The sequence below is a fragment of the Lynx rufus genome, unplaced genomic scaffold (genome assembly GCF_022079265.1).
Source record: "Lynx rufus isolate CCGP_SWC_20201006 ecotype Redwood Valley unplaced genomic scaffold, mLynRuf1.p SCAF_5, whole genome shotgun sequence".
Taxonomy (NCBI): domain Eukaryota; kingdom Metazoa; phylum Chordata; class Mammalia; order Carnivora; family Felidae; genus Lynx; species Lynx rufus.
The window spans coordinates 75,303,930-75,327,807 of NW_025814867.1; the positions used below are offsets into that span (position 1 = coordinate 75,303,930).

At 35.7% G+C, this 23,878-nt stretch overlaps 1 protein-coding gene and 1 pseudogene across 5 annotated transcripts in view; both read left to right on the forward strand.

Annotated features, from left to right (window-relative positions):
- Positions 1-23,878, forward strand: part of KLHL24 (kelch like family member 24) — a 44,716-nt gene that overhangs the window by 14,996 nt on the left and 5,842 nt on the right. For 4 of the 5 annotated variants that reach the window (XM_047098922.1, XM_047098924.1, XM_047098923.1 and 1 more), the window contains 5 exons: positions 1,298-2,278; positions 11,772-11,956; positions 13,151-13,269; positions 17,934-18,122; positions 19,438-19,626. In XM_047098922.1, coding sequence (XP_046954878.1) covers positions 1,359-2,278; positions 11,772-11,956; positions 13,151-13,269; positions 17,934-18,122; positions 19,438-19,626 — 1,602 coding nt within the window. In that variant the 5' untranslated portion in view covers positions 1,298-1,358. Of the gene's footprint in view, positions 1-1,297; positions 2,279-5,004; positions 5,128-11,771; positions 11,957-13,150; positions 13,270-17,933; positions 18,123-19,437; positions 19,627-23,878 lie in introns of those variants that run through there. The other variant, XM_047098926.1, reaches the window with a different exon arrangement.
- On the forward strand, positions 8,781-8,898 carry LOC124527463 (uncharacterized; annotated as a pseudogene).

Below are 23,878 nucleotides of genomic sequence, written 5' to 3' on the forward strand. Positions count from 1 at the left end.
GGAGCCTGCTTCAGATTCTGTGTCTCCCTCTCTCTCTGCCCCTCCTCTGCTCATGCTCTGTCTCTCTTTGTCTCAAAAATAAATAAAAATGTTAAAAAAATTAAATAAAAAATAAAAATCTGAAAACAAAATACTACATATTTATAGTTGAAATTGGGGGAAATAGAAAAAAACAGGAGATAAATAAATTGCTTACCATTTTGGCATATGTGTCTCCTTTTTTCTTTCCCTAGGACCAGTGATACATAATTTTTTTCTGTTTTTTAGCATATATTTTATGATCTGTTTTCCACATACTACCTAATAAATACTTGCCCGTATTGTTAAATAGTCTACATAATTTTATTTTTTAAAGTTTTTTAGGTTTACTTATTTATTTTGAGAGAGAGAGAGAACACATGCAAGTGGGGGAGGAGCAGAGAGAGAGAATCCCAAGCAGGCTCTGTATTGTCAGTGCAGAGTCCCACACAGGGCTCAAACCCACAAACTGTGAGATCATGACCAGAGCCCAAACCAAGAATCAGACACTCAGCTGACTGAGCCACCCAGGCATCCCTAGTCTACATAATTTTAAATGGCTGCATAGACTGTCTTCCATCCTTAAGACGTACTGTGGTTTAACTAATCTCCTATTGTAGGGCATTTAGATTGTTTTAAGTATTTTCTATTAATACATCATTGAACATCCCTGTAAATAAATCTTTCCACATATTCCTGATTATTTATTTAGAATAGATTGTTAGAAAGGGACTTGATGGTCAGACAGTTTCCTTTTTTTTTTCTTTTAAGTAATCTCTACACCCAATGTGGTACTTGAACTTACAACCCTGAGATCCAGAGTTGCATGGTCTACCATCTTAGCCAGCCAGATGCCCCAGTATACATATTTCTAAAGGCCATTGGTAGATAAAGCTGAATTCCCCTCTAGCAATACTATATATTAAGATAAAAAACATTTATATTAGGATTCTGAATGTAGTCAAATTCTTTGTCTTGCAGCATTCCTTCTTAACTCTACAGTAAGTAGATGGAACCCATCTATGTAATAGGGGAGACAGAGGTTATTAGTAATTCACAAACTGCATAATACTTTTAGAGAAGATGGGCTTAAGGAATACTATTGCAAATTATGCCCATAATGCAAATTTTTATTTAGCAATTTTTATTAAAATGAGATCATATTCTATGTCCTGTATAAGATATATCATGTGATTTTGTCGTAGTGTTTACATCAAAATGAAACTATGTAGAGTGCTGTTTATATATTGAAATGTTTTCATTTTTTTTTTACTTGTAGCCATATAAAGAAGATACTTAACAGTCATTTCTCAACAATTATATAGTCAACTGATGTAACAATGGTACTAATATTGGGACGAAGACTAAACAGAGAGGATCTTGGGGTGCGTGATTCCCCAGCTACTAAACGTAAAGTTTTTGAAATGGACCCTAAATCTCTGACAGGCCGTGAGTTTTTTGACTTCTCTTCAGGATCATCCCATGCTGAAAACATACTCCAGATATTCAATGAATTCCGAGACAGCCGCTTATTCACAGATGTTATCATTTGTGTGGAAGGCAAAGAATTTCCTTGCCATAGAGCTGTTCTCTCAGCCTGCAGTAGCTATTTCAGAGCTATGTTTTGTAACGACCACAGAGAAAGCAGAGAAATGTTGGTTGAGATTAATGGTATTTTAGCTGAAGCCATGGAATGTTTTTTGCAGTATGTTTATACTGGAAAAGTAAAGATCACTACAGAGAATGTACAATATCTCTTTGAAACATCAAGCCTCTTTCAGATTAGTGTTCTCCGTGATGCATGTGCCAAGTTCTTAGAGGAGCAACTTGATCCTTGTAACTGCTTAGGAATCCAGCGCTTTGCTGATACGCATTCCCTCAAAACACTCTTCACAAAATGCAAGAATTTTGCATTACAGACTTTTGAGGATGTGTCCCAGCATGAAGAATTTCTTGAGCTTGATAAAGATGAACTTATTGATTATATTTGTAGTGATGAACTTGTTATTGGTAAAGAGGAGATGGTTTTTGAAGCCGTCATGCGTTGGGTCTATCGTGCTGTTGATCTGAGAAGACCACTGTTACATGAGCTCCTGACACATGTGAGACTCCCTCTGTTGCATCCCAACTACTTTGTCCAAACAGTTGAGGTGGACCAATTGATCCAGAATTCTCCTGAGTGTTATCAGTTGTTGCATGAAGCAAGACGGTACCACATACTTGGGAATGAAATGATGTCCCCAAGGACTAGGCCACGCAGGTGAGAAAACTGTTTGTAAATGAACTACAACATAATCAACACAAGTTTTTATTTGTTTAATATTTTTAAACCTCCTGAGTGAAATCTCAGTTAGTTATTTTATGTATTGTCTACATGTAGCTTTATATGATTTAAGATTTGTTATGGATTATGTAAATCATTAAAATGCCCCTCTCCCCCAAAAAATAAAATAAAATGTCTCTGCCAGTGAAGGCTAGATTCAACAGTAACATTTTTTTGTTATTGTTCTGAGCTATGAAAGGGTATGGCAAAGGGTCTTTACAACTCTGCACATCTCAATGTATTTCTACTTATTTCTCTTAACATTTATAGGGTCCCAGATCATTTCACTTTTCTTTCCAGAGGGCCTTTGGATATAAAGTAGACTAAAGACTTTGGTAGACTGTCTTGGATTGCCTCTACATGTAAAAAACAATCGGCCAATTTACAGACTCCCTTTTTTCCAAACAGACAACTTGAAATATAAATGTGAAGTAAATAAGCTGCTATATATTGAGTGGATTCTTAGATGTAAAACCCATGTTTCAGATCTCTTCTTATTGCCATGGTTACATATTTAATGTCAATCTCAATTTTTAAATTTTTTTCTGAATATAAAAATTGTATCATCAGAGAATTTAGAAATTTATGTTTGGAGGTGGGAATTCAATTCAGTATTATATTTGTATCATCTTACAATGTGTATTTATAAAGCACATATAGATTTTAATTCATAAACTATAGAAAAATAATATCCATGCTTTAATAATTGAAGGAATAATACTAAATGTGCCAAACTGTGAATAAGCCAGAAACAGCTATTGTGAGAAATATTACAGTAAAAAATATTTCTAATATTTTTCTAACAAAGCTAATTTTTTTAATTGTGGTAAAAAAAAGCATATAACATAAGTTTTACCTTCTTAACAATTTTTAAGTGTACTACTCAGTAGTGTTAAATATATTCACATTGTTGTGAAACTGGTGTTTATTTTTATTTTCACATAGCGTCTCCACTTTTCCTATAAATTTACTAGAGCATAGCTCTTAAATCAAATTTTTAGACTTGATTTTGATTATTATTCTTTTATATGTGATTAAAATTCAGCATATTAGGAGATAGCATGTCTTTAAAATCTACTAGTTTGGATATAGTAAGATTTAATCTCTTTCCTCATATGTAAAATGAGAATGATGATTTAAATAGTGCTTAGTTAACTATTAAGTGCAATAACTCTTAAGGTACTCATCATCAGAAGTGGTGTGCAGAAGTACTTAAAAATTATTAGCTATTATTATTTATGTAGTATAGTATAGGTCTGACCCACTTTAAGAAAACTCCCAGTCTGAACTTTTTTGGATACAGTATTGGGTAATTAAAACTACAAAAAAATAATGTAATATTTCTTTGTATTAGAGTTAGAGTGCACTTTTTTTCTTCAAAGTCAACTGAGTTTCATGAAAAGTAATTGCTTTATAGGAAAGAAATATAAAATATTTTACTCAGTTTTTTAACAAAGGACAAGAACATGCAATTTTATTATATAATATACTGATTTTTTTAAGCTGTTATTTTATTTAAGGACTGTTATGAAACTTGGGCTGAGCTTAAAAATGTAAAAGACCAAGGTTCTTCAGTGTATTAATTAAGAACACTGGGGATGCCTGGGTGGCTCAGCCAGTTAAGCACCAACTCTTGATTTTGGCTCAGGTCATGATCTTACGGTTCATGGGATCAATCCTCACGTCAGGCTCTGAGCTAACAGTGCAGAACCTGCTTGGGATTCTTTCTCTCCCTCTCTCTCTGCCCTCTCCTGCTTGTGCTCACTCTGTCTCCCAAAATAAATCAATAAACATTAAAAAAAAAAAACACTGAACAGCTTTGGGGCTGTTCTAGAACTTTTCCGGATACACAGTATCCCTCCAAGGGGAAAATCGTGTGTTTTCTTATAGAGAGAGAGAGAGAGTGCACGGAGGAGAGGAGCAGAGGGAGAGAGAGAGAATCTCAAGGAGATTCCACACTCAGCATGGAGCCCTACATGGGGCTTGATCCCACAACCCTGGTATCTATCATGACCTGAACTGAAATCAAGAGTTAGATGCTCAACCAACTGAGCCACCCACGTACCCCAAAATTGTGTATTTTTCTAAACAGAATGCCCTTATAGCAGAGAGAATGGTTTTGGGTCACATAGGGTTAATAATACCTTTCCTGCATATCTCCTATATATGCATAAGATTAGAATTAGGGACCAAGGAATATATGTTGTAAAATCAAACCAAGTTATTTTATTATTAACATTATAAAAATATGACATAAATGAAATCAGATTGCAGCCTAAGGATAATTAAGCTTAGAATATAAATAGATAATTTTCCAATTCACTTAATTATTTGATTTGTAAAAATGTATTTTACATCCAATTTTTAAGGGAATCAATCCATTTCATACAGTGAAATAATCTGTGTAAGGTTGTAATGTCATCTTTATTTAAGGGAAAAGTAGGAAAAACCAAACTGTAGTTACATTGAATTTACAGAATATTGTAAATGTAATAGAAGATATTTATTTTATGTAGGCATTACATGAGGAATATAAAGAGAAATGCTTTATTTTACAACTCTACCATCACCTCCTGTTCTTTATATTCTTTCACTTATCTGTTACTGCATATTAGTACCAATCACTAGGAATTTCATTATCTGAACAATGTGTATTGTTTGTACAGGTTCTCATCTTTCTGAGAAACTCCAAACTTCTTTGAAAGAGGAGTGATGTCTCCACTTCAAGTACAGTTCACTCCTCTGACTTCTGCTCCAGTCCCTCTACTGAAACTCCTCTCAATCAGGTCATTACTGACCTTCTATTTGTTATTTGTTAGCTTCTTTGCAGTCTTTATTCACCTTGATCTCTCACTAGGATTTGGCATTATCAATTGTTTTACTTTTTCTTGATGCTCTCTCCTCCACAAGCTTCTGAAACACTATTTTCCTTATGGTCTTCTTCTCCAGCTGCTCTTTTCCAATTTGATGGTTCTATGTCTTACCTTTGAAATGTTGATCATCCCCTTGGTTCACATCTGTCTTGCTTTATATTACATCTTCCCAGGTTATCTCATCTATTCTCTTCATTTTAATTACCATATATGCTATTGACTATCAAACCTATATCTCCAGCCCAGACTTCTCTCTTTCTTTTATTCATCCATTCATTCAGCCAATTTTTAAAAAATTATTTGTTTATTTTTACTTCAGGATGCATCTTTAAAACAATAACATAGGCATACCATGGTGGCTCAGTCAGTGAGCGTCTAACTTCAGCTCAGGTCATGAGCTGAAATATTTTGTTAATTTTTCTAATGTTTATTTATATTTTGAGAGAGAGAGAGAGCGCGCGCGCAACAGCACGATGGGGGAGGGGCAGAGAGAAAGGGAGACACAGAATGTGGAGCAGAATCTCCAGGCTCTGAGCTGTCAGCACAGATCTGACATGGAGCTTCAACCCATGAACCGTGAGATCATGACCTAAGCCAAAGTCAGACACTTAACTGACTGAGCCACCCAGGCGCCCCAATAATAATTCTTTCATATTAACTAATACCCAGTCCATATCCATATTTCCCCAATCCCTAAACTGTTCCATAATGAACCTTGATCCAGTCAAAGACCACTCATTGCATGTAGTTATTTCCACCAAGTCTTTTATTCTAGAACAGTTTCTTTTTCATAATTTTAACTTGTTGATGGGCAAGTTGCCCAGGAGAATATTGCACCTTCTGTATTAGGTTGCTTCCTTATGGTGTTACTTAGTTGAATTTAGCTATGTTTACTGGAAACTGGAAGTTAGCTCTACAAGCTCCAGCTTGATGGAGACAAGTTAAATATTTTTGGCTAGAATTCATCGTAGGTAATGTGTATATATTGTATGGCATTACATTAAGAGACATAGTATATCTGGTCATCCCACCTTGAGTGATGCAAAAGTTAACTCTGGATTAGGGTGATGACAGTCTGTTCCTACCACTGTACAGTTAGGTTATAGTCCTCACATCAGCCAGTATTTCTTCAATGCTTATCCTGTGCCAAGTATTCTCTGGAGCTCAATCCATACTGGATATTCTACCTATATATACCCACGTGTCTCTCAAATGAGAGAGAAAACCCCAACATACATTATATTGAAAACAGTATGATAGGGTTACTTAGAAAGAAAGTATGGGCCAATCTAAGAGCATGTAAATTCTGATAATCTGTACTACCAGTTGTAAAGCCCTGGTAGAAAAAACAATAGAGACCAATCATAGGAATAAAGCTTAGGAATAGTTGTCTTTTTATTAATATATATTATGTAACTTTAAATCTCTGTACTAGTACATAATGCTGTTTTTTAATAAACAAGTGCAAGCATCATTATGTGTTCAGAATACTGGCTTCAGAATCAGGCTTAGTCTAGGATCTGGCTCTGTACAAATAGTTAGTTCCATGACTTTAGGCAAAGCATTTTCACTTCTCTATCAGTTTCCTCTTCTCTAAAATAAGCCTAATACCACTTTGTAATATTGCGAGGATTGGAAATACCATATGAAAAGTGTATATGCTCGTATTTGACACAAAAATACACAATAAAAGTTTTTACTTGTTTTATGAATAATAAAAATACATTACAAATTTGTGCTATACTTTTACAGAATAGGAAATATTGTTTGAGGGACAGAAATGCTTAATGTGGTTTATTTTAAGCATAGTTTGTTCATGTCTATGGAAAAATTTGATGCTCTTTGTCACATTCCATTGAAGAATAGAGATAGCTAAGATTTAATAACTTATCATTTTGAGTTTGGAATTAGTTTTAAGTATTTTTCTAATAATTGTCTATCTTGCCTAATAATCAGTTACTATATAATGAAAATTATGTGCATAAGGAAGACAAGGTTCAAGTTCCTGTTGGAAACCAATGAGTAGACAAAGATATGATTAAGATTTTGGGCAGGGGGTGGTGGTGCCTGGGTAGCTCAGTCGGTTAAGCAGCCAACTCTTGATTTTGGCACAGGTCATGGTCTCACAGTCATGAGATTGGCCCCACATCCAGCTCTGTGCTGAGCATGGAGTCTGTTTGGGATTCTCTCTCTCTTCCTCTCTCTCTGCCCCTCCCCCACTCTCACTATCTCTGTCTCTCTCAAAATAAATACATAAATCTTTTAATTTTTTTTGTTTGTTTTTAAGAAATAGTATTTTCGGGACATCTGGGTGGCTCAGTTGGTTGGGCATCCAACTCTTGATTTTGGCTCAGGTCATGATCCCAGGGTAGTGGGATCGAGCCCTGCATCAGGCTCCATGCTGAGCATGGAGTTTATCTCTCTTTCTCACTCTCTGCCTCTCTCCCCCACTTGTGCTCTCTCTCTCTCTGTCTCTGTCTCTCTCTCTCTCTCTCTCTCTCTCTCAGAAAAAAGAAAGAGTATTTTAAAATTCAGTGTTTTCAATTTTTTTCCAGTCCCTCTTAAGAATAATAATCTGTTATACTATAGTATGCATAGTTTACCATTTTTCTCCATGTTAGTTTCTTTTTATTTTTAACTCAAACATTTTTACATAAAAGTATACATGTAAGTCTCCCTCTACCTGACCCTTGATATATCAATTCTCCCCAAAGGATACCTGTTGCCAGTTTTTTGAACTCTTTAGAAATATACTTTGCATATAGAAGTGGGCATGTGAATATATGCACACATACCTGCCTATTTTTTTTATACACTCCACTCTGCACCTTGTTTTTATCACTTATAAGTATCTTGGAGATTATTCTATATCAGCACATATAGATCTTTAAGTCAGTCTGCTTAGAGTATTCTCTTACTATGGACAGGTCACTAAGTGGGAAGGTTTTCAAAGGCTATTTGGGCAAGCATGGAATCCAAACAAAGGGAGTTAGTAGATCTTTAGAATCAGAATCCCCTCAGCTAGTATAGCTTGAGCAAGTCTCCACAACCACAAAAATATTCTTACCAAAGAACCAGTAATGTTCAAGTTAGCTAACCTAAGATTCTTTTTCCCTTAGAAATAACTTGAATGAGCACAGGAAATGCTTGCCTCTGTGATTATTATACTTTTTCATTCATTTACTTGTTGCTTCTATAACTGACCAAACCCTTCTTTTGATATGTAGGGGTTTTTTTAGATATATTAATACATTGAGTTTAGTAAGTGTCATACCTTATGGACTAAAGAACCATGTAGTCTCATATCTCTATTTTAGTTAATTATTTTGTTTGGTGGAGCAGTTTTCAGATATTTTTGAATCTTGGAATGATGAATAGATTATATTACTAATATCTTTCCCTTCTCCCTTCCAATGTCCTGCTATATGGAGACACTGCCTTTCCTGTTGTGCTTTTTAAATATGTTCAGCTATTCTTCCCATTAACCATTAACCATTCCCATTGATCCCTTTTTTGTTGATGAGAGTTAGTTTGGCAGTTCACCTATCTCTGGCATATTTGGCAATATTGCTTCTCGGCCTTTTGGCTAAGATCAAGTGTAGTATCTGGCATATTTAGCATTAATAATAAGTAAGTTTGTTATTTTAGCCGACAAGTCCTGTATTTTGCTTTTTAAGATTCTTAACTGAATCTGATAATTATTACCCATTTTGTTCATCAGGTTGAGAATATCCTATGGATTTATAATTATTTTATCTTTCACATAAATCAAAGAATGTAATCTTCTAATTTGATCTTAAATTCATAAGAGAGGGTGACAATTTTTTTAACAGTAATTACCATAGTAAATTTTTAAAAAGGATAATTTGGTTGTCATACATCCCCAGGAACAGCAAATATTTGTTATTTTATCACAGCAAAATCAGAATTTTCATTTTAAAGCATTAATAAAATATATAACAATAATTAATTAAATATTAATAAAATAAAGTAACATTCACTCTAAAAATTAGATTGAGGGGTGCCTGGGTGGCTAAGTCAGTTGAGCCTCTTGGTCTCAACTCAGGTCATGATCTCAGGGTCATGATATCAAGCCCAGAGTTGGGCTCTGTGCTGGGCATGGAGCCTGCTTGGGATTCATTCTCTCTCTCTGTCTCTGTCTCTCTCTCTCTGCCTCTCTTTCTCTCTCTCTCTCTCTCTCTCTCTCTCTCTCTCCCCCCTCCCTCCCTCCCTCCCTCTCTCTCTCCCTCCCTCTCTCCCCCTCTCCCTCTCCTTCCCTCTCCCCCTGCCCCTCCCCTGCTCGCACATACTCTTTCTCAAAAATACATACATAGATTGAATTGGATATCCAGACTTTTATTCATCCTATAGTATCATCTTGAATGCCTTTTTGTTCTAGTTGCCATCATCAGCTGGAGTAACTTATTTCCATTAAGGCTATCATCTCCCTACCATAGATAAAAGTTTTCCAAGCTCAAGAAATAAAAATAACTTTTATTGGGTTAACAGTCTCTATAATGAGAACACTAGACCTGTCTCTAAGTTAAAAGCCATTTGGTTGCGAATAAGACCTTCCATACAGGCAAAATTACTAGTTTATTGATCCTTTCAAATAAAAACACATTCCAGTACACCTGAAATGATCCTTTATTTAGTGGGACTAGTTGTTTTTTTGTGTGTGTGTGTTTTTTTTAGTGGGACTAATTGTTTTAGCCATTAGCTTTTTGTGCTATTTTCTCTTGTCCCAAGGTACAAAAACATACAATATATGTTTATTAGGCTAAGAAGTCTTGAAAAAGGCAAGCAAGGTTAAGCAAAGAGAAACTATAAAACAAATAAAATGTTATAGGAAAAGTGTAAAGCACAATTCTATAATATAATAATAGTTGTATTGATTTTACATTAAAATAATTGGGAGTGGTTGGACCCCAATGACAGTATTTAGCAACTTTTGTTTTGATCAATCAATAAATAAGGCTTTGAGGAATATCACATGGATTTGTTTTAGAGGTATTTTAAGTGTAATTTTGGGAAATGATACTTTTATGGAAAGAAAGAGAAGTTAATAGTTATACTACGTATCTGGTGTTATTCTCTTTACTTTTAATAGTTTTGTGTTGGAATTATTCATTTTGGAATACTTTAATAGTCTCATTTTGGAATTATTTGGAAAATAGTATTGATAATATTTCCATCTTTCCAATAATATTTTACTATGTACTAGATTAGGGTTATATGATTTGCTGGGTTCCTAAAAGTAATTTTTATTCCATCTATGAACAAGATTCTTTTCTACAATATATTTTTCTGATTTTATAATGGAAAAATATGGCTGGCATGGAACAGGAGAATGATTATTAGCTGGAAAAGCTATGAGTATATGTAGCTAGAATAGAGTATTTCTGTTAGAGGAACATACCAGTATTGCTTAATTTTGTTTTTTTCTAGTGTAATTGTGTAACTTTAGTGTAATGACTAAAACTACAAATCAGTGTTCTGATGTGGTCTATCTTCCCTCCATATTTAAGTTAATAGAAGAGGGATTGTTAGCATTTTGCTTCATGAGACTTAAAATTATAACAACCATAAAATGTAGGTGCATTTTTCATTTCAGTTATATTTGTGAAAAAATATAAAAGCCAAATAACTTTCAAATTCCAAACTATCTATTGATCCTTATGAACAACAACAACAACAAAAAAAAACTTAGATAAGTTTTTAGTTTTTCCTGTATCTAACTTAAATTTAAACTACAAAACAAAAGAATCCTGTGACTAACATAAACCTTAGGATTCTCTTAGTGCTCTAAATATTTTTTTTTCCACTCTAAAAATTCTCCGTGCTCATTATCATCTTGAAAATTTGTGTTGATAGAAGGAAGCCACACTATCCAGAGATAACTATCATTAGCACTTTGGTATATTCTTTCCAGATACATTTTTTACATAGTATTGATGAGACCTTCTGTATAATTTTTGTCTTGCTTTTTTCCATTAACATTCTTTGTTATAAACTCTTTTAGTGACTGCTCAGTGTTTTGCTTTGGATTACTTTAATTACTTAACTTTAAAAGATTATTATAAAAAATAATTTCTGAATAAGTACACATACTCCTTTAAAGGATACTTATACTATGAATTCGTTTTTTTAGAACTAGCAGTCTGATGAAAAAGCACCATTTGTCTACATTATCTTACCTTGGTGTGATTATACACATCTGAATTGCTGCAAAACTGCATTTGAAAATCATCCTTATTAATACCAGGATTCCAGTTGAGTTAGGTAGGATCTTTAGACTGCTTTACAATTTTTGAGGCAAAACTCATAGAAAAAAGTACCCATAGAAATTTTCTGTGGAAAATGATGTCACTAAATCCCTTATAAATGTTCTCAAAGTAAGTCATTGGCAGCCTGTATTATTTGGCACATGCTCAGAGAATAAACTGTTTACTTTATAATCGTGTTCTGCTTTCTTAATGATAATGGTATGTCTTTAGAGTTTCCAATGATCTTGCATGTATTTTATTATTTAAACATTCCTATAATAATTATTTTAGGTCAACTGGCTATTCTGAGGTGATTGTTGTCGTTGGAGGCTGTGAACGGGTTGGAGGATTTAATCTTCCATACACTGAGTGTTATGATCCTGTGACAGGAGAATGGAAGTCTTTGGCTAAGCTTCCAGAATTTACCAAATCAGAGTATGCGGTCTGTGCTCTAAGGAATGACATTCTTGTTTCAGGTAAAGAATTATTACTGTAGCAACTTTTAATTTGAACATAGCTTGGCTGTTTTAAACAATAGTACTGTCTCAAAAAAAAAAAAAACAGTGAAAGTGAATATGCCCACTTTAGGCAGATCAGTTTATACAACAAATAAAACCAAGAGTGACTTTTTGCGCTTAAAAACGAGCTCAAGATGATCTAGAATGATTTATAAGAGGTCCACTAGAAAAATGCCTGTAATCATCATATTTTAAATGTTATCAATGCATATAGAATATAGTATAATTTTTCTTAACTTTTACCTGTTAACTTTGTTTTAAGGAACACAGTAAAGTATGCAAAGTGAAAAATACCCATATAATTAAGCATCTCCAATCCACCCAGCTTTTCTGAAATTCTTCCAAAGTTTATGAAACATGATTTTCCTTAAAATTCTTAACTTCTTTTTTTTTTTTTTTAATTTCTTTTTAACGTCTGTTTTTGAGAGACAGAGTGCAAGCGGGGGACGGGCAGAAAGAGATGGATGCACAGAATCCAAAGCAGGCTCCAGGCTCTGAGCTGTCATAGCAGGGCCAGATATTGGGCTCAAACTCACAAACTGTGAGATCGTGACCTGATCTCGTGATCACGTGCTGAAGTCAAAAGCTCAACCAACTGAGCCACCCTGGTGCCCCAAAATTCTTAACTTCGTTTATGTGATGTTACATCTAAAATCAGAGACCGTAAAATGACAGACGTATACAAAGTATAACTACTGTATCAATGGTCCTAAGTCTGTTCATGGTTCATAATTTTACCAGCTTTGCAGATTACTATATTACTACCTGTTGAACAATGTAACAATACATACTTTATTTTGTACAATAGTATACTTTTGAAAAAATGGATGATTTAAAAAAACTTTTTTTAAATAATTCTGTTTGGGTGCTTCTGATGTCTGATTCAAATTAATAGTCTCATGCATTTGTAAAATTCATATTCTGCATTTTATTATTTGGGGCCTATAATTATTATTTTTCAAGATAATCAGCCAAGTTTAAATCTGCTCTGTGGAACTATTTCCATTAAACTTTAAGAGGGTCTTTCATTTATTGAACTGAATTCACAAATTCTTAGACTGACTAAATCCTATGTTTTAATTATCTATGCCTTGAGCATAAATCCCTTAGTGATATATATATTATTATGTGTACATTGTTTTGCATTTAAAGGTGGAAGAATCAATGGTCGTGATGTGTGGATTTATAACTCACAGTTAAATATTTGGATCAGAGTTGCTTCTCTAAATAAAGGCAGATGGCGTCACAAAATGGCTGTCCTCCTTGGTAAAGTAAGAAACCACTTTTTATTACTATTGCTGGTACATTTCCAAAATAAATACCACAGCTGAATCTTTCATTTTACTCACTCTCTGGGTATTTTGGATTCAAATTGTATTTCCTTCCATTTCTAACCTCAGTAGATAAACTGCAGATATAAACAATTTGACACTGTACTTTTGAATGGATATTTTGTTTTCCCAATTTGGAATTTGTGGCAGTGAAGCACATTTCTCTTTTTATGCTCCATTGGAGTCTGAATGCCTAAGAAGCATTGGAAAATAAAGGAGTTACATCAAGTACAAAAACAGGCCAATGTCTAATCCAAGCAATCATTTTCCTTTGCTGGCTGGCAGTCAGGAGGAGATACATTTATCTAGAGTGATGTTATTTTATCTTTTATCTTTACACAAGTTAGGGACAAAAGTTTAAAGTAAGTGTTAAGATAAATTCAGCAACATATTTTATTTATTTTTTTTTTTTAATTTTTTTTTCAACGTTTATTTATTTTTGGGACAGAGAGAGACAGAGCATGAACGGGGGAGGGGCAGAGAGAGAGGGAGACACAGAATCGGAAACAGGCTCCAGGCTCCGAGCCATCAGCCCAGAGCCTGATGCGGGGCTCGAACCCACGGACCGCGAGATCGTGACCTGGCTGAAGTCGGACGCCCAACCGACTGCGCCACCCAGGCGCCTCCAGCAACATATTTTAAAGAAAACTGATTATTGACTGTAGCTAATACATATTTAAAAATATATAATTTGGGGCGCCTGGGTGGCTCAGTCGGTTAAGCATCTGACTTCAGCTTAGGTCATGATCTTGAAGCAGTTTGAGAATTCAAGCCCTGTGTTGGGCTCTGTGCTGACAGCCTGGAACCTGCTTTGGAGTCTGTGTCTCCCTTGCTCTCTGCCCTTCCCCCGTTCACACTCTGTCTCTCCCTCTCTCTGTCTCTCTCAAAAATAAATAAGCATTAAAAAAAGTAAAAGTATATAATTTATCTTCTTTGTCCTTAGGAACTTGAGAAACACTTATAGACTAGTGGTTTCCAAACTTTTTTAAACCAGCTACATCCTCTTTTTTTTTTTTTAACATTATTTATTTATTTATTTTTTAATTTTTATTTTTTATTTTTTAATTTTTTTTTAACGTTTATTTATTTTTGAGACAGAGACAGAGTATGAACAGGGGAGGGTCAGAGAGAGATGGAGACACAGAATCTGAAACAGGCTCCAGGCTCTGAGCTGTCAGCACAGAGGCTTCTATTTATTTTTGAGAGTGCAAGTCGGGGAAGTACAGAGAGGGGGACAAAGGATCCAAAGTGGGCTCCACACTGACAGCAGCGAGCCCAATGTGGGGCTTGAATTCACAAACTGTGAGATCGTGACCTGAGCCAAAGTTAGGACACTGAACCGACTGAGCCTACACCCTCTTTTTAAAGTTAAATCTAACATAAAAACCATTACATAGAACATTTAAAAATACAGCAGTATACCAAGGGCTCTTTAGCTTTTCACTACCTCCACCTCTATCAGCTCCTCCAAAGCTACCTCAAATTAACGAGCAATCTGAGCAAAAGCAGCATACTTGCTTACACGGGTTTTTTGGGTTTTGTGGGGTTCTTTTTGTTTTTTGTTTTGTTTTGTTTTGTTTTGTTTTTTAGAAAGAGAGAGCATGGGCAGAGGAGAGGGGCAGAGGGAGAGAGAGAGAGAATCCCAAGCACCCAGTGCAGCACCCAACATGGGGCTCGATCCCATAACTATGAGACTATGACCTGAGCTAAAACCAAGAGTCAGATGCTTAACCGACCAAGCTATCCAGGCGCCCCGTTACTCATGTTTTGACTGGTTCCCTGATGCCCCCTTCTAAAAAGATTGCTGCCTCTTAGGTCCTCCTGTGGAGACATTTTAGAGCCACCAGTGAGAAAACAGAACTGCTCTAATTGAAACTGAGATGGTGCAGGAACCCTTCCTATTCAGCCTCTCATCAGCCCTCGTGCCCTCCCCCTATTTCCCCATGGAGGATTCTTGAAATTTATATACTGTAGAATACTAGAGTTTCTCAAAGCACAGTTTGAAAGCTACTGTTTATTCCTAAGGGTATTGATCTGTTGTGCTGCTGCTATTGACAGTCAATGAAACATTGAGGATCTTGAAATAGATGTAATGGAAATAAAATATTAGTTCTATTTAAATATTTTCCAAAATCACTAGTTTGTTAGTACCTACTATATTATTTTTTTAATGTTTATTTATTTTTGAGAGAGAGAACATGGGAGAGGGGCAGAGAGAGAGGGAGACAGAGAATCTGAAGCAGGCTCTGTGCTGATAGCAGCAGCCTGATGCGGGACTCGAACTCATGCTCAGATCATCAGAGCCACCCAGGCACTCCAGCACTTACTGTATTGGCTTTGGTAGTCATGCGTCAAGAATGATAAAATATTACTGAAAAGGGGCAGCCAAAATATTCAAAGGGGTGGAAAGAGGAGAGATCTAAGTAAAAAAAAATTGTACTTATTTAGCCTGGAAGCACAAAGGCAAATGAAAATGATTAATGTCTCAAATATCATGTATGGATTGGAAAGCAATAATTTATTTGACCAATGTTAGTATACTTGACTTGAAGTTACCTAAATCTTAGAAGCAGTAAATCAAGAAATGAAAGGAGTCTTTCTTACATAGCATATATTCAACTCATAGAAACTGTTATCCTAAAAACTTAGAGTATAAACTGAATTCAAACCTATAAAATTATTTAAATTTATAAATTGTCACTATTAAGGTAGGATAGTGAGGATGATTTGGAATATAGAATCTAAATAGGAAGGAATCTTAGAGAATATTTCATGTCACTTTTTCAATTGATAAAGAAACCTAATTCAGAGTGATCGAGTCACTTGCCCAAGGTTACACAGAAAGTGATAAAGCAGGGGCAAAACAAAACTCAGATTTTCTTAATCTAGAGGACTTTCGTCTTGATGCTCACAACATATATTATTAATTTATGCATGTAGGGGAATGATATTAAAGTTTAATGCTCAAAATTATGTATGTGATAGGTATTATTACTGTCTACATTTTTAAATTGAGGAAATTAAAACTGAATCTCAGAGGGTAGGTAAACTGCCCAAGATTTACATTCCATGGCAATGCTAGATATGAACCCTGCCTCTCTTGACTTCAAAGCCATGCCCTTAATTTTGCCACAGTTGCCATACCCTTTCCAGCTGGGTGACCTTGAGTAAATTACTTAACTTCTCCGGACATCATGTTGTTGAGAGAACAAACCCACCAAGAGATCATTTTAACATAATGTGAGAGGGGCGCCTGGGTGGCGCAGTCGGTTAAGCGTCCGACCTCAGCCAGGTCACGATCTCGCGGTCCGTGAGTTCGAGCCCCGCGTCAGGCTCTGGGCTGATGGCTCAGAGCCTGGAGCTTGCTTCCGATTCTGTGTCTCCCTCTCTCTCTGCCCCTCCCCCGTTCATGCTCTGTCTCTCTCTGTCCCAAAAATAAATAAACGTTGAAAAAAAAAAAATAAAAAAATAAAAAAAAAACAAAAAACATAATGTGAGAAGTGCAAGATTGAAATACGAAATAGCATTGGCTGCTCTGGAAATTTGGAGGAGCACAGAAAGATAAATTGTGGGCAGACTGGAATGTCAGTGTATAAAGTTTGGCCTTGACCCTTAGGCATCTATTGTTGAACTACTAAAAGGAATTGATGAGGTATTTTAGGAAGATTAATCTGTGGTTGAGGGAACACAAGAGTGTAGACCAGGAGATTAATTGAGAAGTATAAAATGATATGGACCCTGACTTAGGATAGTGGCAATTGGTAACAAGAGGAAAAGACAGATGTGAGATGTTGTGAAAGAAGACTTAGTGGGACTTACTAGTTATTTAGATATGGAGGGGAGAGTTGATAATGACTGTTCATTAAAGGAATTGTGGATGTTAAACTGGAGAACATCTTTAGGTTAAAAGTTTTTTGTGTATCTCATGATTCTTAATGGGTTATTCTGCATATAGATCATTTAATAAATAGCTTGTTGATTAGTTCACCTGTCGCAAAGATATTACTCTGCCTACCTTCCTCATATTTGTGAAACCTATTGAAATGTATATATAGTATAGAGTTCATTATGTCTCAGGTACTTTGCTAGGCACAGTAGGTACTAAAATGAAGAACAAGATAGACCCTGCCTTCAGTAATGTCACAGTCTAGTAATCCTTGCCTAATATTTTAGTTTTATATGTTTATTATTTCATAAGAATCAAATATTTTCATTATCCATGAGTGTGAGTATTTAAGCAATCATGTAATTCTCAACATGAGCAGTATCACCCTTAAGGGGGTGAAGATCAGTTCTTAGGGGTGAAAAGAATTGTACTCTTTCATATATAAAGCACAGATATATATATACAGTACATAAATGGATATACAATATATCTGTGGTATTAAAACTTCATTGGAGGGGGCTATTATGAAAAAACATCTGAAAAGTATCATTGGTGGTGGTAAGAGGGGGCCAATAAAGTTTCAGAAACTGAGCTAAATATATTGCAATTACAGTTATCAAGGGCTTTTTTTAAAGACAGATCCCTTAATTTCTTAGTCAACTACTTAAAAATTCAGATTTTTGACAATTAAGGTTTTTCCATGTATTTTGCATATTAGGTATATGTTGTTGGAGGCTATGATGGGCAAAACAGACTTAGCAGCGTGGAATGTTATGATTCCTTTTCAAATCGATGGACTGAAGTTGCTCCCCTTAAGGAAGCAGTGAGTTCTCCTGCCGTGACTAGCTGTGTAGGCAAATTGTTTGTGATTGGTGGAGGACCTGATGACAATACTTGTTCTGATAAGGTAAGCCATGTCGTCTTATAGAAATTACCAATGATGTATACAAGGAGAAAACTACATAAGGCTTATCAAATAGAGAGCTAGGTCCCTTATTGTGAGGAACCTTTTAAAAATTGGTACTTTATCCTTTTGGGGGAAAACATTGAGTTTCAAGTTGCTGAAGTGAAATCCTAATATATCTAACAATTTTCCATAAAAATTAGCTTTATCTAATTTTTTTGAAATAAGACTAATTTCAGAGTTTGGATCTTAGACTAAATAAATTGTTTTAAACCTCTTAACTGCAGTAGTCTACAGAATCAAAAAATTATTCACACAAAACACGGTTGGGAAGTGAATTAGCAGAGTAGGTAAGATACAGTAGCTATGCTGCTTCCAACTGGGTCATCTTCTGCATACTTTAAAAGTATTTTTTAGAACAAAAAGGAGGAAAGGAAACCTCTGTAACATAAATGGAGGACAGCTCAAAGTTGCTGCAGTTCATTGGATTCCTGGGATAAAAGAACATGTGCCATCCTCACACCTCAGAAAATACTGTATTTATTCTGGAAACAAATGTCTAATACCTAATCCCTTTAGCAATTGTTTACTGAATTTTGTCAATCAATTCTTTTTTTTAATTGAATTGTAATATAATGTGGTCAAATGTTACATATGTAGAATTCAGTAATACAGAATTTGTGGTAATTCAAAGTGCACTGAATTGAAATTTACTTGTGTTCTTTTGAGGAAATGACTTCCTAAAAGTATAAAGAAATTGTATTTAAATTGAGGCATAGTTATCCCATAGGACACAATTTTTTTTTAATCTATACTGTTAATTTTCTTTTTTTTAATGTTTATTTATTTTGAGAGAGAAAAAGAGCCAGTTAGGGGCAGAGAGAGAGAGAGAATCCCAACCAGGCTCCACACTATCAGTGCAGACCCCAACGTGGGGCTAGATCTTACAGACTGTGAGCCGAAACCAAGAGTTGGATGCTTAAGCAACTGAGCCACCCAGGCACCCCAACTGTTAATTTTAACGGAAATAAGTAAAGAAACTTACCATGATAGCCTAGCCAGTCATCCTGGAAATAATCTCTATGTGTGTTACTCTGTTCTGCTTGATAGTAATAAATTTGCATCTGAGAATTTTGTAATTCAGACATCTCCCTATCAAGCTAACCTTTCTTAATTCTGTGAACTAACGTGAATTAATGTAAATTAATTAATAGGATTTGATTTTTAATCATGTTTCTATGTATCGGTAGACTTTTTTATTAAGTAAATTTGCATTTTTGTTTAGAAGTTTTAATTAAATATTTCTACACATTACTAGGTTCAATCTTATGATCCAGAAACCAATTCTTGGCTACTTCGTGCAGCTATCCCAATTGCCAAGCGGTGTATAACAGCCGTATCCTTAAACAACCTGATATATGTTGCTGGTGGGCTGACCAAGGCAATATACTGTTATGATCCAGTTGAAGATTACTGGATGCATGTACAGAATACATTCAGCCGACAGGTAATAACGTAAAACAGTCCAAAAGAAAAATCAACCAACGAGGGACCAAGTACATGGCCATTATAAATATACTGTAATTTCACTGTTAATATATTTCATGTGTGCTTGAATTATTTCATAACTTTTAAAACTCCACATTAAGCATATGGTATGACGTTTTGAACTCCTTCCAGAGAACTGTTTTATTGAAATAGCTTAATTTTTACCATCCCATGGTGAAGCAGCTGTTGTACTTGAGCTGGTGACTTTTTTCCCTTGACCTTTTTCAGAATCTACTCTAGTCCTTATCCCTATTTCTTAGGTATTTTGAAGAAAACAAATGTTCCCAAACTGGTTTCTTTCCTTCTGTGGCTTTTATCATAAAAGAAATGGCTGTGCTCAGGTCTCCTTCATCCTATCTGTACTCCTACTCCACCTCTACCCTCTGCCTCCCCAAAAGCCTTCTCTCAGCCTTTGATTCATGGCTCCAACCTCCCTCTTTCTACCACCAAAATGCTTGATGGTTCTGATGCTGGAAGTCTAGCTCTACCTATACCACTCTAAGGTGTTATACTGCCAGAGGTCATTACTAATAATCTCAGTTTCATTCATATACTCTTACTTTTTCTATCCAACCCTTACATATAAGTTTTCCTTGAGCCTCTTTCCCCTTCCCTCTTCCCAGTTTCTACTCTGTTCCTGAGTGATCACATTTATTGCCTAGTACTGATACACTTCAAGTCTTTATCATCATTAAAACCTCTCTCTTGTGCTCCAGACTCAAATTTCCAACTGCCTATTTGATATTTTTTTATGATGTTCTATGACTCCAAACTTAAACCAGAATTCATCATCTTCCCCAACCCTGCTTTTTCTGTTTCCAGGCAACCTAGTGAATAAAAGAATTGTTTCTTCCTTACTCACACTCACAGCACGTCTGGCACCAGATATGTGCCACACCAACCAATTCTCCATCTCCAGCTGAGTGTCTTACAATTCAATTCAGTTCTAACACTATCTACCTGGAGTTAGAGTCAGATTCCGCAAGTTGAGAGCTCAGTCCCCAAGACTGCCACTGCCTCAGACGCCAAGCACTAGCTCCAGCTTGTCCCCAGTACTTTTGACACACTGGCTATGAATTAACATTCCCATAACCCCTCCTTGGTTTCGGTAATTTGTAAGAACAGCTCACAGAACTCAGGGAAACACTTGTGTTTATTTGGTTTTTTGTATATTAAAGGATATTATAAATGATACAGATGAACACCAGATGAAGAAGCACATAGGGGAAGGTCCAGAAGGGTCCAAAGCACACAGGACCTTCTGTTCTGGGGTTGAGGTGCACCCTCCCCCAATCCAGAAGCTGTTCGAATCTTATACTTTGGGAATTTTTGTGGAGGCTTCATTATGTAATTATTAATTTAATTTCTAGCCCCTGTCCCCTCTCCAGAGAACAGGGAGTGGGGATGAAAGTTTCAAGATTCTAATTATGGCATGATCTTTTTGGTGACTAGTCCCCATCCAGGAACCAGCCAATAGTCACCTCATTAAAACAAAAGACATTCCTATCACTCAGGAAATTCCAAGGGATTTAGGAGCTCTGTGACAGGAACTGGAGGCAGAGACTAATATATATTTTTCTACTGTTTCACACTGAGACTTATCTCTTAGATTTTCCCCCACTTTCTCCTAAATTGAATCAATCCAGCATATCAGTTCTGTGTCCCCAGAGTTTTTCCTATTCTTTTCCATTCCTGTGGTTCCTGCTTTTGTTCAAGTTCTTATTAGTTCTTCCCTCAACAAAAACAGTAATATTCTAATTAGCGTTTAATGTCTTGCTTCTCTAACCCATTTTGCCACCAATTATTTCCCAACGAATCCTATTATATTCCTCCTCTGATTGGAAACATACTGAATAAAATCCAAAAGTTTTCCCGCTTCATTCTAGACCTTCTGTTGTCTGAGCCCTGCTTGCCTTTTTAGCTTCACTTTCTGCAACTTTATCCCAATTACATTAAGTATCTGTTAACTTGCATTTGCAATATAGATCATACATGTTCTTGCCTTAGTTCATGCTATCCTCTTAGGCTCTAATGCCTTTTCTACCTTCTCTACTTTTTTTTTTTTTAATTTTTTAACGTTTATTTATTTTTGAGACAGAGAGAGACAGAGCATGAACGGGGGAGGGTCAGAGAGAGAGGGAGACACAGAATCTGAAACAGGCCCCAGGCTCTGAGCTGTCAGCACAGAGCCCGACGCGGGGCTCGAACTCACAGACTGTGAGATCATGACCCAAGCTGAAGTCGGACGCTCAACCGACTGAGCCACCCAGGCACCCCTCTACCTTCTCTACTTGTAACACTACTCTTCTTTCAAGGACCACTTCATGTTACAGTAAACTGAAGTTTCCCTGTTCAGAATTAATCTGATCTGATCTGTCACTGCCCTTATACCTCTATTATGGCAGTCATATATTCTGTTATGAGTATCAATGTTTATTTCTGTACCGGAATTCCATCTTCCTAAGAATACTGTTTTTTCTCTTTCCCAATGTATCTTGTATTAATTGGTGCTCAGTAAATATTTACTGAATAAGTAAAAAATGAGACAGTGAAGTAACAAAGGACCTAATTTTAAGAGTCTTAAATGTAATATCCCTAACAGATATAGACTATAAATATAATGAATAGGGATTGAGTATAACACCATTTTTCTTAAGTTGTTGACATTGAGGTATAGTCTCTAATTAGTAATGTGTTCAAAATAACATTGCCTCAGCTGATGAAAGGGACATAATAGTATCTTCAGCTTCATGGTACAGAGGTAATATAATCTATCATTCTTGTATCACATTTAAGTAAAATGAATCACATTTCTCTAGCTCAGTGGCCTCTACTGGAAAGGACAATCTCCAGTTCTGTAGAAGTAAGAGTGTGCCTTACCATATAAGAACCCATATTATGGTCATATTCACCTGTGTGACAAGTGTTTGCACTTATTTCTAAAATTTTTTTAAAACTTTTTAAATGTTTATTTATTTGGGGGGGGGGGGCAGAGAGTGAGAGGGAGACACAGAATCCAAAGCAGGCTCCAGGCTGCGAGCTGTCAGCACAGAACCTGACACGGGGCTCGAACCTACAACCACGAGATCGTGACCTGAGCCAAAGTCAGATACTTAACCGACTGAGCCACTCACGTGCCCCTAAGTTTTTTTTTTTTTTTTAAGTAAACTCTACCCCCAATGTGGGACTTGAATTCATGATCCTGAGATCAAGAGTCACATGCTCTACCAACTGAGCCAACTAGATGCCCTAATTTGTAAATGTTTTAATCAAAGCTAATATTTATTGGCTTATTAAGTGAATATTTTAAAGTATAATGCATTTTCACCAAGAACTGTTCATTCAGAACTTAACTATATCATATAAAATGATAACAACTTAGGAAGATAATTGCCAACATCTATCTAGTATAATGCAGGACATACAATGAATATCTTTTTAACTACATGATTGAGATAAAACTATGAAAAAAACAACGGGGCAAACGTGGCACAGTTTTTCTAATTAATGAATAATCTGACTTCGGAAATTTCAAAGAAGAAACATTTAGATAAGAAGTGTATTAAATCTATTATGACAAAGACAAATCATTGAAGTCCAAATCAAGTATTCTATATCAAATCTCTTGAAGCAAAAAATAATGATATTTCTGGGATTATTTTTTCTCCTCAGTCCATTCTTACTACCAGTACTTCTAAGTGTATATTTGTAAACATTATTAATAGGTAATTTTTGAACCATCTGTTTGCCTACCCTTTTGACGCTAATCAGTGAAAAAGGAAAAATCAGCTGTAATTTCATGTTAGACAGTTATTTGAGTCAGACTAGTTTTTTATTTTTTTTTAATTTTTTTTTTTTCTCAACGTTTATTTTTGGGACAGAGAGAGACAGAGCATGAACGGGGGAGGGGCAGAGAGAGAGGGAGACACAGAATCGGAAACAGGCTCCAGGCTCTGAGCCATCAGCCCAGAGCCTGACGCGGGGCTCGAACTCACGGACCGCGAGATCGTGACCTGGCTGAAGTCGGATGCTTAACCGACTGCGCCACCCAGGCGCCCCCAGACTAGTTTTTTAAATGCTTAGAATGTTAAGTAGCAAAAAAGCTAAAAAAACAAACAAACAAACAAACAAACAAAACCGATCTCTTTGTTTTGCAGACCTAATGGGCCTAATGCAACCTTTTTCTCTTTCTGTTCCTTACTATTTCTGTG